The sequence below is a fragment of the Rhineura floridana genome, chromosome 3 (assembly GCF_030035675.1).
Source record: "Rhineura floridana isolate rRhiFlo1 chromosome 3, rRhiFlo1.hap2, whole genome shotgun sequence".
Classification (NCBI taxonomy): Eukaryota; Metazoa; Chordata; class Lepidosauria; order Squamata; family Rhineuridae; genus Rhineura; species Rhineura floridana.
The window spans coordinates 11,371,300-11,385,547 of record NC_084482.1 but is presented as its reverse complement, the minus strand read 5'-3'; the positions used below and the strand labels follow the sequence as shown (position 1 = coordinate 11,385,547).

The following is a 14,248-nucleotide window of genomic DNA, read 5'->3' as shown; positions in this document are numbered from 1 at the left end:
GGGTTGTGGGGCTGTTGCTTTTTTTTAACTGATTGGGGCTTTGCTGGCTAGGAGTTGGTGATCCTAGTTTCTTGGACGGGAGTAGATTTTCAGGGTTAAAGTAGGGTAGAGGAAAACAGACAGGACTTCAATATTCTGCTTGAGTCCTAAGATGCTATCTGTGTTGACATCCTTCTCTCTCTCCAACAACTCAAGCTTATGGATTTCCCCCTTCCCCCCCCCATTTTATGATGACAGGTACTCTGTGAAGTAGGTACAGTCCCTCTGGTCCTAGTCCAACTTATTAGCTACTGCACCAGACCAGCTAAAACCTCCACTTCCAAATGGAAAGTGTACCGGATGTGTGATTTGATTATTTGAGTCCCTGGTCCAAAGCTGTGGGATCATCATACTGATACTGGGGACAGCACAGGACCAGCAGAAACTCTTCCGTTTGCATGGTTGATGTCCCCAAACAAATGTGGGGGTATCCAAGGGGAAAGTCGCCTGCCTTTTTCCTGAACTCTTCTTGTACTCCAAAATCAGAGAAAGCCACTGACGCCCCAGAAATATTCTAAAGCTGAAACCATTCTATTGGAGAATAAAAGTTTAGTCAGGAGGGCTCATTTCCTATCTCTAATATCGGCACAGACATTCGCATCCTTCTAGATGTCCTTTTCATTGGCCATCCATGATTATTTCTGCTCATGATATATCAGGGTAGTTATATTGTTTGCGCTTGCAAAAAATATTGTAACTGTAGCTACTCTGTGAAATACATTGGGCTGAGAGACAGAGACATTCACAGTCACCCAGTGAGCTTAATGGCTGAGTGGGGATTGGAAACTGGGTCTCTCTCCTGTTCGTGTCCAAGGTGTTTGCTACTAGTACACCTTGCTGGCTAAGTCTCCATTGCCCCAAGGCTACCTAATATCTAAAAAAGATATACAAAGGAACAACTTTAATCAATGGGACTGAAAAAAGCTTTGTTCTGGTTTGATTGACCACAAAATCTTTCCAATACTAAATACTGATGGGGTAGAACAGATCTGTGGTTCAAAATATGTTCTGTCCCATTTTTCTCAAAGAATAATGTAACCTCCAAACCCTTTGATGTAATGTTTTTCTGCACTGACTGTGTACATAATTTTCCAGCATCTTTTGCCTTGTGCTCATTGTCTCACACTCACCTTTCTACCTTCCTACATGTACTCTAATAGCATGGAGGCAGACAACAGGACCACTGTCTCTGAATTCATCCTCCTTAGCATCTCCAGTCGACAGGAATGGAATGTGCTATTCTTCACCATCTTCTTGATGATATATGTCATCACGGTCCTGGGAAATCTTACTATTGTCCTGGCCATAAGGCTGGATGGCCACCTCCTCCATACTCCCATGTACTTCTTCCTCAGTAACCTCTCCCTGGTAGACATCTGCTTCACGACAGCCACCGTGCCCAAGATGTTGGCTGACACACTCTCTGGAGTGAGGAAGATTTCATATGGTGGGTGCTTGGCACAGATGTACTTCTTCATTGCCTTTGGCATCACTGACAGCTTTCTCTTGGCATCCATGGCATTGGATCGTTATGTGGCCATCTGTCGCCCACTGCATTATGCCACAGTCATGAAGAACCAGGTCTGCTTTCTACTAGTGGCTTCCTCCTGGCTGGTCTCCCACCTTCACTCTCTCCTGCACACCATCCTGATGTCCCGGCTCTCTTTCTGTGCCTCCAATCGACTACCTCACTTCTTTTGTGATGTCTTTCCATTGCTCAAGATCTCTTGCTCCAACACAGACCTTAATACTCTGATAGTGCACACAGAAGGAGCTCTGATTGTTAACGGAGCTCTGGTGTTCATTGTCCTCTCCTACGCACGCATCCTAATGGCTGTGCTAAGGGTTCCATCCGCTGAGGGAAAGCGGAAGGCTTTCTCCACCTGTGGGTCCCACCTGACTGTGGTCTCCCTATTCTATGGCACTGTCATCTGGGTCTACTTCCAGCCCTCGTCCAGCTTCTCAGCTGAGAACGACACACTGGCTGCCATCATGTACACTATGGTCATACCCATGCTCAACCCCTTCATCTACACCCTGAGGAATGACAAGATGAAGGAAGCCCTGAAGAAGTTTTTTGGAAGCAAAGTAAGCTAAACTCCAAAGGGATGTAGGTCTAAAGTACGATGAATGCCCAGGATGAATGGTGATGATTTCTGCCAATATGTGGTTTCAGTGTATAACCCTGATGCATCCTAATGATCAAAGCATCGTGCCTTGGAAATGTTGATGATGGCAGTCATTGGAGAAAAGAGAGAGATTATCATTTTCATGGTGGGTCAAGTCCTTTTTATGTCATCTTTTGTATCTGCCATACTTAGAAATGCCACCTTTTAAATTGATATATATTATGGATTATCCAGCCCTTTAGTTCATCAGTATGGCATGTTGATAGTAATTGTAAGAATTGCATAGGAACAACTACCTGCCCAGCCATTCACATATGTAGATTGTGTCAGAGATACAGGTGTTCTACCTGAATAATAGCCTTTCTCTAGAATGTGGGAGACCAGCAGTATTACTAGCCTTAGATTTCCCAGGGACAAGAAAGCCACTAATTTCAAGTCAGCTGGCTCTGCAACAGAGCCTTGCTTTAACAAACAAGAACAGGGTCTATTTTCCTTATTTTTAGTCTTCATATTATAAAATTATATTCTGTTATTTATTAATAACACAGGATGGATCATAAAAGTCAAAAGTAAGGCTAGATTAAAAGATAATAGTCCATGCAAATTTAATTCATTCATTCATTTCCCTTCTCTTAGTCCCAATGACACTAAGGGCTCATCCAGATGACTGTAAAATGTGTGACATGATCGCTTTGTGTTTTCATTATTTTTCGGTCATCCATATGATGCCACACGCTTTTGCGCATTTTCGCGTGGTTAAATCCGCTCCTGCAATACCGCAAATCATGCGATTTGCTTTTTTAAACCAGGAATCATCTGCTATACCTTCAGGCGCTCGGATCCAATACCGCAGACTTTACAGCTGTGGGCGTTTGATGGGCGGTTCTTGGGCGGTTCCCCATATAATTTTTAGCCAGCCTGCAAACTGGGCAGCCGCTCAGGGTGAGATCTGCAATTGTGGTTGTTTGTAAACTTTTTCAAGGGAGAAAATATTTATCTTTGCCTAACCTCCACCTCCCACCCCTCACCCCCCGCATCAAATGCCCTTCTTGAACGTATTGGTCTTTGCTTCCAGGCAACCAGAGTCGAGGAAGAGGGGGGAGAAGAGAAATAGAGGCTTTCCTCTTGGATTACAGACACTCACACACTCTTCGTCAATTTCGCTTTCCTGCCTGCAAGGCTACTCTCTTTGAGTCTTGTCAATTTCAACCCAGCCTGCAGGTTCTCCGCAGCCCAGCTGAGCTGAAAAGCATATAGTCCCTTTTGCGAAATATCGCAAATACAAGCAAAAAACCCACAGGAATTATTGGCATATAAGTGGTTTGCTAGAGCATCTCAGCCACCCGCAACCATAGAGACTGGTGGTCTACCTTCCTAGACATGACAGATAGTTACTTGCTGTTCTGGAGCAATAAGTGGAATTGCAATCATGTGTATCTCCAGAAACGTTAATATGCGTAAAGGTAGAAAAGCATACAGTCGGTTTTGCGAAATATCACAAATACAAATAAACAAAGATACAGGAATTATAGGCATATAAGTGGTTTGCATGTTTCTTTTATCAGAGGGAACACCACAAAGCCTGTGCTGGTTGCTTCAGTGCAGATTGACACAGCAGCACGCGGGGCTGTTTGCCCGCATTCCCTGCCTGAACCAAAAGCGGCCACCCATGGGGGGGGCTGTTTGCTTCCCTCAGGGGCAGCATTACTGCCACCGAGCCACATAACGGTCCGGGGCGGAACCCTGCAGTGAATGAGCCCAAGGATTACCGGGGGATTCGCCCGGCGATTACAAGCGCTGATCCCTTGCACTGCCCACAATCCCTCTGGATGGTCAGGGGCACCTGGAGACACACACACCCAGCCGGGGCTGCTCCAGAGTGGTGAGCGACAAGGAACTCCATTACATCCACTACTACCAAACCATCAGGAAATTCAAACTTTCGCACTCATACGTTCAAGCGCATGCGACTTGTTGTGCTTTGTTGCAAAGGGGGAGAGGAGCATACGTCATATTTTTGCGGACCAATTGGCTGATAGTGTTATGGGTGGAGCTGGGAAAAAGCAAGAAGAAGTACCGGTCCTCTCGCTGTGTGTGTGGGCGCAAAAAAAGCGGGTTTTTTTAATTGGGAAAGAGTGAACAAACAGGCAAAGTGAGGACTGTCAGATGACAAACCGGATATGGAAAACGTGGATTATCTCGCTCCATTTGGATGAGCCCTAATATCAATGTGGATTCTACATAACGTGAGTAAGCAAAAGATGGCAATTACAGAGAAAAGGATTGGTATAGAAGCTGCCTTCTTTCTTTATCTCCTCTATTTGTTTAACTTTCTTATTTCTTTAGCTTTGTCAAGCTTTTTTATCTCTTTTAGTTGTTTTATTTTTCCCACTCTCACGTGCTGAATCCTGGAGGACGACTAATTTTGACCCAGGAATCTTGAAAACTTGAAACAATAAGATATCTTCCTACAGTTTTTATCTCCTCTGGCTAGTATAGCACCCTCATTTTATTCCTCTTCCTTCTTTTTGTTTTTGGGGTCCCCAAGGGTGAGAGGAAATCCCTGCATGGACCTTTTTTCAGAATGCCTCTTCTATACTCATGGAGCTAGCTCCATTGTTAACTGGCCTTCCCTTGACCTGATGTCCGGTTGTCTCTTAGGAAGAAAGCCATGCTCAGAGTTTGCTCAGTTTAAAAAAAAAACTCCTCCAACTCCCACACAGCCTAGTTTCCTCTGATGCACATATTGTTGTTGTTATTTTCCTTACTACAAAAAAAAAAGTCTCTCCAGTGCAACTCATTCTTCTAGTGCCACATCCAAAGGTCCCCTCTCCAGTTCCTGGCCCTCATGGCTCTGGTAATGCTTTGTCCATTTGCCTATCATGACAAATCCTCCTCTTACCTTACCCCTCAAAAAGGTTAGCTGCATGGCTAAAGCCAGGTTTTTGCAAAACTGAACTTCTTCCTAAGGCGTTCAGGCATCCTACTGTACAAAGGAGAGTCCTCTTTTTTCAAGGTTGACAGAGGACAGTCCTCTATTTGAAGGTGTCCTCCCTCCTGAAGGGCTAATATCTATCCTAAGTCTGGTTTATTTATTTATTACATTTATATACCGCCGCATAGCCAAACCTCTCTGGGTGGTTTACAGCAATTAAAAACACAAAAAACAAATACACAAATTTTAAAACACAAAAAACAATTTAAAAAAATTAAAAACAATTTAAAAACACATGCCTAGAAGAAGAGGAAAGTCTTGACCTGGCGCTGAAAACATAACAGTGTTTGCGCCAGGTGCACCTTGTCAGGAAGATCATTCCATAACTTGGGGGCCATCACTGAGAAGGCCCTCTCGCCTGTTGCCATCCTACGAGCATCTCTCTGAGTAGGCATCCAGAGGAGGACCTTGGATGTTGAGCATAGTGTACAGGTGGGTTCATGTTGAGAGAGGCGTTCCATCAGGTATTGTGGTCCTAAGCCGTGTAAGGCTTTGTGGGTTAAAACCAGCACCTTGAATCGAGCTCGGAAACATACAGGTTTGAATACAAAGACCCCCAAGAAACGAGAGCAGGAGGGGCCTGAACCTGGACACCAGACTGAGAAGACATACAGGTCACCTTGTCACAGCCCTCCCCACTATTGTGAGATATATTGTATTTCTATTTAAATTGCAGTCATTATTTCTAAATGTGCATTTATATATATAAAGCAGCATATAAAAATTTTATGCACGTCTGAGCCCTTTTGTTGTTGTTATTTATGTGTGTCCTTTTTTCTGGCAATCTGTAAGCAGCCACTCTACTGCTTCCTCCAAGTGCTTCTCTGGATACTGAAACAGCTATACACGTGTCCACTCTGAAATTACAATTGCAGGCATCAGTCAAAGCAATAATAAATCCCTATCAATTCCAGTCAAGTAAATGTGGGCTGCTTGCCTTTCTTTCATTACAGTGTGGAAGGCTATGGTGAATATCCATTTCTTATCCTGCTGTAAACCAGGCATTATTCAAGGATGTTGTTATTCAACTGCTTTACTTGAGGTGGGGGTCATTTTCTTATTACTACAGCACCTACTTGCTCAGACTGAAGTGGACTATCTTCACTCAATAGAGTGGGGGAGGAGTAGTGCTCCCCTTCCATGATCCACAGCAGGCTACTGCTGCGGATCGCAGGGAGAGAACTTCCCAGCTGCCCACCCGTTCGCTGGCTCCACCTACTTGTCTCTCCTGTCTTTTGTGCCTGTGCGGGCTGAGCACGCAGGGCTGCCATTAACCAAGATGGTGGCCAAAGTTTCCCTAAGGTGCTGATGCCCCTGCTGCCATCTTGGTTGATGGCAGGGATGCGCATGCATAGCATGCATGCGTGCCATCAACCAAGATGGCAGCGGAGGCTTCATCCCTTTAGGGAAGCCTCAGCTGCCATCTTGATTAATGGCAGACCTGTGCACACAGCCACAGAAGACAGGAGAGACAGGTAGGTGTGTGTGCACATGCGCATGCCGGGGCCCAGGGCAAGCTGGTGCCCAAGGGCCCCGGCATGCCTGGCGCCAGCCCTGCCTAGCACAGTGCATTACAATTGCTACAACAGGCAGAAAATGCATTAAATGGTTCGCCAAGACCCTCAGTTATTTCTAAGTGGTCCATGGGGGAAAAGGTTTGGAGACAGCTGTGCTAGTGGGAAACCATCTGTGGTGTTACTACAGTATTGCAGCTGGATAAGATTATGCACAGAGGCTGAGATTTTATACATCACCACCCAAACCAGATTGAGAAGGTTTGCCATCTTCATTCTATGCTCGTGGCAATTCAATCCATCCATTGGAGCCACAGCAAGTAAAGGAAGAGTGTCACTCACAAGTTGAGGCTGTTCCGTGCACCAGCCCCTAGTCCACACCACCATCACCTTGTATTTTCCACTCTTGTTTATCATGTGACATTAAAATTAGCTGTTTTGATATTAAGAACTAGGTATGGGTGACTCTGTCCATCTTGGTTTTTCACCATTTCTCATCTTCCCAATCTTAAACTCAGTAGGCCACATTTCCAAATTCCTGATATTTCTTGGCATTCTTGGGGGTTTTTTGTCCTCTTGAAAATTCATCAGCATTTTAGTGTGAATTTTTCCTAACACACCCATTTTTGCAAAGAGATTTTTCCTAATAGAATGAATTTTTAAATATTATTTTCATTAATAGGTGCATTTTTATACACATTTTACCCCAGTATATGCATAATTTGGCTCGGGAACTGCACTACAAAATTCAGAGAAGGACGAATTTCAAAGGATGGCTTATGTACTGGTTCACATATGGTTTCAGTAAGTGCACATTAGGAAGGTTTGGCTTTAAATGAATCAAATATCTCCTCCATCCCTGTTAAGAACTAAAGCACAGTGATAAAGTGGACCTTTAGAGTAATGGCACCTACCCTTTGGAATTCGCTCCCTTTCAATATTAGACCGAAGCCATCTCTGTTATCTTTTCAGTGCCTACTGAAGAACTTCCTCTTTCAACAAGATGCTCAGAGGCACATGTTACCAAATTCTTCCAAGCTACACAGCAAGTGTTTGCATTTTGACAAATTTGTAGGGCAGTACAATATCTCAGAGAGGAGGTCAGGTCTCCTGCTCCCCTGGTGCATTCACTATAGCTGCCTAATTTCCTTGCTTTTTAGATAGAAGCATCTGTTGGCTATAGGTACGTTCTTAAACCACAAGGTTTCTTTGCCTATTAGTGAATTTCTCTGCTTTTTAACCCAGGAAGTAAGAAATGGGATCCTGTGCAAGTTTGCTGAGAATGGATTGATCATCTACATGCTTATTGAGTTCAATGGGATTTATTTCCCTGCAATCATGCTTAGGATAGGTGAATGACCATGGGCGGATGGGATGGACGGGGAGAAAGGGCAGGGGTAGGGGAGGAGAAGGGAGGGAAGGGCAGAGGGAAGGAGGGAGGAGCAGGAGGGAGGGAGAGAAGGAGGGCAGGTTTGATCATTTGCATGCTTATTGAGTTCAGTGGGATTTACTCCCAAGCAAACATGCTTAGGATAGGTGAAACTGACCATGGAGGAGGAAGAGGGGGCAGGGACAGAAGACAGAAGGAGGGAGGGCTGTGGAGTCGGTACGCCAAACCTTTGACTCCGACTCCTCTATTTTTCTACTGTTCGACTCCGACTCCACCCAAAATTGTTTCCAACTCCACAGCCCTAGAACGGGCTGTAAATGTCTTTTTAAATTGGAAGCTCTCATAGGAGCATTTTTATCGCTGCCTGAATATGCACTGATCTCTGTTTTCCATCTTGAGTTATGGTGAAATGCTCAACTACAGCTGACTTCATGGGAAGCTTCTTTGACATTTTGAATTTATATTTTAAAAAATTTGTCAATCAAAATTTATTTTGAAGCCGGAGTTGGACTCCGACTCCACCCAAAATTGCTTCCGACTCCGGCTCCACGACTCCGACTCCACAGTCCTGGGCAGGACCACACTATGGAATGGAGAAAGACAAAGAGGATGACTTTGTAGGAAAGGTGGTACAGAGAGAGAGAGAGAGAGAGAGTTGTGATGGTGTAGAGTAATAAAACTGTGTATTATGAAGTATGGGGAGGTGGAGAAAACAATCGCCACAAAATGCTTTTTGTGATTAACATAGCAGTGCAGTCCTCTTCAGTTAATAAAACAGAAGTGCTCATCAAAGCCTCCTGGGCTTCCTCATCTATGGTGGCCAGCTAACATGGTATAAAACCTTTCCCCAAGTATTGCTCAGCCAACATCATTTCTGTTGTTGGAACCTGGGGGTGACAGTCCTGCTCATCCTCCCCAGTGGCATATGCTCCCCTCAAGACTCTCTTGCAGGTGCGCCTCCTGCTCAGATCAGCTATAGGTCATTAGATTGATGTCGTGCAACATTATATGAAGCATCAAATTCTACTGGAGAAAACAAGTCCAGGTGAGGCAGGATGTGCAGCCATTGTTTCTGTTTCCCTAAGGCTTATGGAACCAGCTAAAATTTGTATGATGCACCCTCCAAATGTTGCTGGACATTGCACAGGAAAATTGAAGACTTGAGAGGAGTGCCCCTGGGTAAGAAACCTGACAAATTGCAAACAAAGAGGTCTAGGGTCCTATGCTCTAGGCACCTTTAAAGGTGAGGTTGTGATAGGAAGCAAGAACTAAAAGAGACATTCTGTTTATTTACTGCGATACATTTCATTCATTCATCCACTCATTCATTGCAGTTATTAGTTGTTTTTTAGAACCAATGCTACAGAAAACAATGTACAGGGAGAAATAAAAACAATAGGATCTGAAGGGGAACCTGCCAGTTTTTCCAGCCTGGGGGGCAGTGAGTTGACACTCCCCAGACAAACTGCTCATGATGGAGACTGCAAGGATTTCATGGTGTATGGGGGTTACCCTTAAGCAGCTTAGCTGGCTCTTTTTGAGATCAAGAAGTTTGTCGTTGCTGTCCACTCATTATGCAGCTCATCATCCAAGGTGACCAAAGGACACCATCTCATTCAGGCCTTTCTTGTTTCTTTCCATAGATGGTTCCTCTCTGCCTCTGTCTCTGCCTCTGCAGTGAAAACCACTGCCAGAAGTTGGCAAGACAATATTGAAGTAGATCATTGGTTTGACCTGCGTCTAAAGCTGGCATGAGGAACAGGAATAGCCAATATGTTACCCTTCAGATGTTGTTGGACTACAACACCCATCATCCCTGACCACCATCTGGGGCTGATGGGAGTTACAGTCCAACAACAACTGGAGGGCCACCACAGGTTCTCACATCCCTTTTAGGCAGACACTCCAGTAGCAACAGGGAACTCATCTTCATTTTTCTCAACTTAAGCAGAAGAACTTGCAAATTTATTTTATTTTTATTCATCAGTCCTTTGTGTTATTTCTTGATGCCACATTCGCTAGCGGGAATAAGAACCGATATCTCCTTAAGAGCCTTTGTTGGGCAATGTAACTTCGCACCTCCCAGTCAACAATAACTGGAAAGACAAAGACTATCCTTCTGGGCTGGATAACAAGTCCCTCTGAGTGTAGAGAGACACCAGTACCATCTAAACAAGCTACAACTGTCCCCAAAGAAGCCTTTTTCAGGAAGTGATGACAAGGTTAGGGGATATTAGATCATCTTCTCTCCTCCAAGGGAAAAGGAGGATTAAGACACATCATGATGTCCAAATAAGCATAAGAAAGCATAAAACAAAGCAGTCTGGATAAGGTAACCATCACACAAGAACTGACAAAGGAGGCACACATTCTGTTTCTGTACAGGTAAGATGGGGACTGGGAATAAAGTCATGGAATACAGGCCCTCTCCTGTGACTAGACAGTTCAAGGAAGAAAAAAGGAAACCTTTTATTCTCTGTGGCAGCCTTCCTCAACTTGATTCTCTTCAGATGCTGGGTTGAACTCCAACTTCCAGCAGCCCCAGACAGAATGGCCAATGGTTAAGGATGATAGGAGTTGTAGGAGTGGCAATTGGTGGCTCCGTAGGGCAGTGGAATCTACTCTGGGTTTTACTCTGAACTTTCAAGAAGCTTAAACACCAAGATGCTTCAGCACCCAGCTCCTTGAAAGTTTGGACTAAAACCCAGAGTGGATTACACTGCCCCAGTGACATGGAGCCACTGGCTGCCACTGCCAGCAACATCTGGAGGGTTGGGGAAAGCTGTTCAATGGGGTGAGCTGAAGGAGATGGCCGGCTATGGTTTAAATTTAGAGGGCCTGAACTGGCATATAGGATCAAGTTTGCAGGAGGAACAGAATAATCTATCAGTTCAACATCTGTGGTAACCATTTTCCTGACTCTAATCTTAACCACATCAAGTTCCACATTACTGGATTCCAGAGCCTAAGAATACTTTCAAGTACTTCTGAGTCTAAGGAGAGCTCTACACCAGGTGTAAATGTTATTGGACTCCAATTCCTATCAGCCCTGCCACATGGCCAATGGCCAGGGATGATGGCTGCTGTAGTCCAGCACTATCTGGAGGGTTACAGGTTCTCCATCCATGCAAAGATTGCTGTAGTCAACACCAGTGTACGACTGATGCTTCCCACAGCAAACGCATAAAGTGTGAGCTTCATTCATTCATGTATGTGCATATTTAAACATCTATAAAAATCTATTTGAAAAGGAATTTCTTGTAGCAAACAGCAAAGTATAGACTAGGGATGGGCAAGAAATTCAATTCAGTTTTCATTTCAAGCCAAATCTATCAAATTCGCACTTTTCAAAATGATAAGAAAAACGAGAGTCATCCTTCGAAATTTTGCAGTGCAGTTCGCCAACCAATGTTTACAAAAAATGCATCTGTTAGGGGAAGTGTGCATAAAAATGAATGTAAAATGCATTTATTAGGAGAAATTTGCACTGAAATGCTGGTGAACTTTCACCAGTATTTTAAAAAATAAAATCAGAAAATTGCTGCAGAAATGTGGAGAACTGAATTTAAGAATGGAAAGAAGAGAAACTGAGAGAACCGAAATAGACAGAGCTTTCCATCCCTAGTATGGACATAGATGTTTTACACCAAATTATTCTGAATTGTAACTAAGGATGGATTCCTTTCTAAAGTAATTTTTATTTCATTTGCTTAGGGATTGGGAAAAATTGATTCCGTTCACATTTAAAGCCAAATTTATCCAATTTACACTTTCTGAAACAATATGAGAAATGAAACACGGCCATCCTTTGAAATTCGCATTTATCCAGATTTTGCAATGCGGTTCTCCAACCACCAAACAGTGCTTACAAAAATGCAGTTATTAGGGGGAAATGGATAGAAAACAGCTGGAACAGTTACTACACCCATGACTTTTATGATGGGTCAGGTCAGGATACATTCTGTCCGGATCTCTGCTGCCAAAATCCATTCACCTCTCTAATTGCTCAAGGCCCTTTGGGACCTCTTCTCCAGTCCACCCTCTCACTTCCCATCCCTTTCTGCACCCAGCACAAATTCTTTGTTCTTACCTTCAAAGCTCTCCAGAGTTTAGCCTCATTCCCCTTTCTTTCTGCCCTCAAAGTACTCCCTGGGGGGCATGGTGAGTCCCTGCCTTCCTCTCAATGTTGGTGCTGAAAATAGGGATCATCCCCTCTCTAATTCTAGCTCTAATGTTAAAATGGCTAAATCACGCCCTGTGCTATGAGCTTCTATTTTCCTTTCGTGGAAGAGAATGGTGCATTCTCATAAAGGAATGTCTGGGGATGTAGGCTCATTTAATAAAATAATTATTATTTATTAATCATTAATAAAAAGAGGACTGAGTCTGACCTCTTGATGGAAGGTGGGGAGGAAAGGATTTAATTCAGTTTCTTCCTCCAACAGATCTCATGGCTCATCACAATGGCACTGTGGTGGTGACCACATTTATCCTCCTGGGCTTCACTTCCCGCCGTAATCTTCAGCTCCTTCTCTTCAGCTGCTTCTTACCCATCTACCTCCTTGGCCTTGGAGGTAACCTGTGTCTGGCCATCCTCATCAGGGCTGAGAGGCCCTTGCACACTCCCATGTACTACTTCCTAAGCCATCTGGCCCTGATGGACCTGTGCTCCTGCTGCACCGTGGCTCCCAAGATGCTCTTGGGCCTCTTGAAAGGGCACGACACCATTCCTGTCCCAGGCTGTGCCCTTCAGATGTTCTTCTTTGCGGCTGCTTCTGATGCCGAATGTTGCCTACTGGCTGCTATGGCTTATGATCGTTATGCAGCCATCTGCCGTCCTCTGCACTATGGAGCTGCCATGCCACAGCGTCTTTGTCGCCTCCTAGTGGCAGTGTCCTATGCAGCAGGGGTGACCTCTGGAGTCATCCACTCAAGCATGGCATTCCGCCTGCCCTTCTGCAGTGCTCACACTTTGGATCACTTCTTTTGTGACATCCCTCCAGTGCTGGCTTTGGCCTGTGCAAACACGGACCTTAACCAGCTCCTCCTGTTAGTGGTATGTGGAACTATCCAAAGCATCTCTCTAGCAGCCATCATAGTTTCCTATGGGATGATCCTCTGTACTGTGGGGCAATCAGGGTCACGACGAGCCATATCCACTTGTGCATCCCACCTTACAGCTGTGGGGGTGCTGTATGGCACGCTCATTTTCATGTACCTACGGCCCGAGAGCACGTATGCCCCCCAGACTGACAAGATGGCTTCTGTCTTTTACACAGTGGTCATCCCTACCCTTAATCCTGGTATCTACAGCCTCCGTAATTCCGAGGTCAAACGGGCTGTCAGAAGGAGACTAGCTAAATGGGGGCACTGAACCTGCTCTTTCTGAGTAGAACTTCAAAGGAGAGGAAGTGTGAGTCAAGGAAAAGTCCTTTACAGCAACTAGAAAATCTATTTCAGGGGCAGCCAGCATGGTAGCCTGCAGCTGTTGCTGGACTCTGGCAGCCTCAGCCAGTATGGCCGATAAGGGGAGCTGCAGTCCAATAATATCAGGAGGGCTCCACATTGGCTATCCCTGATCTATATCCTTGAATTTCTTCATCTACATGTTCTCCTGCATGTCTCCATTTTAATCTCACCTTATTTCTTGTATAGTATCATCATTATCACCATTTTTCAGCACCTACATATAAGGCACTTCCGAGCTGGGATAATTGGTCAAGCCAGTATTTTGGGAGATTTATCAGAAGCAGCAAAGGTTTTTTTTTTATCAAGGTGGGAGGAAGGGTTGAGATAGATGATGCAACAAACATACGACATCTTATTAGAATCCTCACACACTGAAGATTATTTTAAGCACCAGTGGAATCAAGCAACGAAGCAAGGTCGTGAAGGGAGAAAAGCAATGCAAATAGTAGATCTTTCGTTGTGTGTATCTAAATAAAAAAGCACCTTATTATTTAATTTATAATGTTAACACACATTGTGATTGATATATGTAGTGGGATTGCCTTCGGGCAGGAATGGGGAACCTGTGGACCACCAGATTTTGTTGGACTCCAACTCCCATCATTCCCAGGCAAGACATCCAAGAGAAAGCGAAGATGCAACAACTTTCTATTGCTTCCACATGCCTAGTGCACCTGCTAGTGCTCTGACTCCTGATTCACACCTAGGATAT

At 44.5% G+C, this 14,248-nt stretch overlaps 2 protein-coding genes across 2 annotated transcripts; both read left to right on the top strand.

The window, feature by feature from the left end:
* The first annotated feature begins 1,200 nt into the window (after positions 1-1,200).
* Positions 1,201-2,136, top strand: LOC133382035 (olfactory receptor 1361-like). The gene has a single exon (XM_061621693.1). The coding sequence runs from the start codon at positions 1,201-1,203 to the stop codon at positions 2,134-2,136; it is 936 nt and encodes a 311-aa protein (XP_061477677.1).
* Positions 2,137-12,517: 10,381 nt separating this feature from the next.
* LOC133382101 (olfactory receptor 5C1-like) lies at positions 12,518-13,441 on the top strand. The gene has a single exon (XM_061621770.1). It carries the CDS (start codon positions 12,518-12,520, stop codon positions 13,439-13,441), a length of 924 nt encoding a protein of 307 aa, XP_061477754.1.
* The last annotated feature ends 807 nt before the right edge of the window (positions 13,442-14,248 follow it).

What these genes read in the sequence shown, in the direction of transcription:
- LOC133382035 (XM_061621693.1), top strand. Translation starts at nt 1,201, where the DNA reads ATGGAGGCAGACAACAGGACCACTGTCTCTGAATTCATCCTCCTTAGC.
- LOC133382101 (XM_061621770.1), top strand. Translation starts at nt 12,518, where the DNA reads ATGGCTCATCACAATGGCACTGTGGTGGTGACCACATTTATCCTCCTG.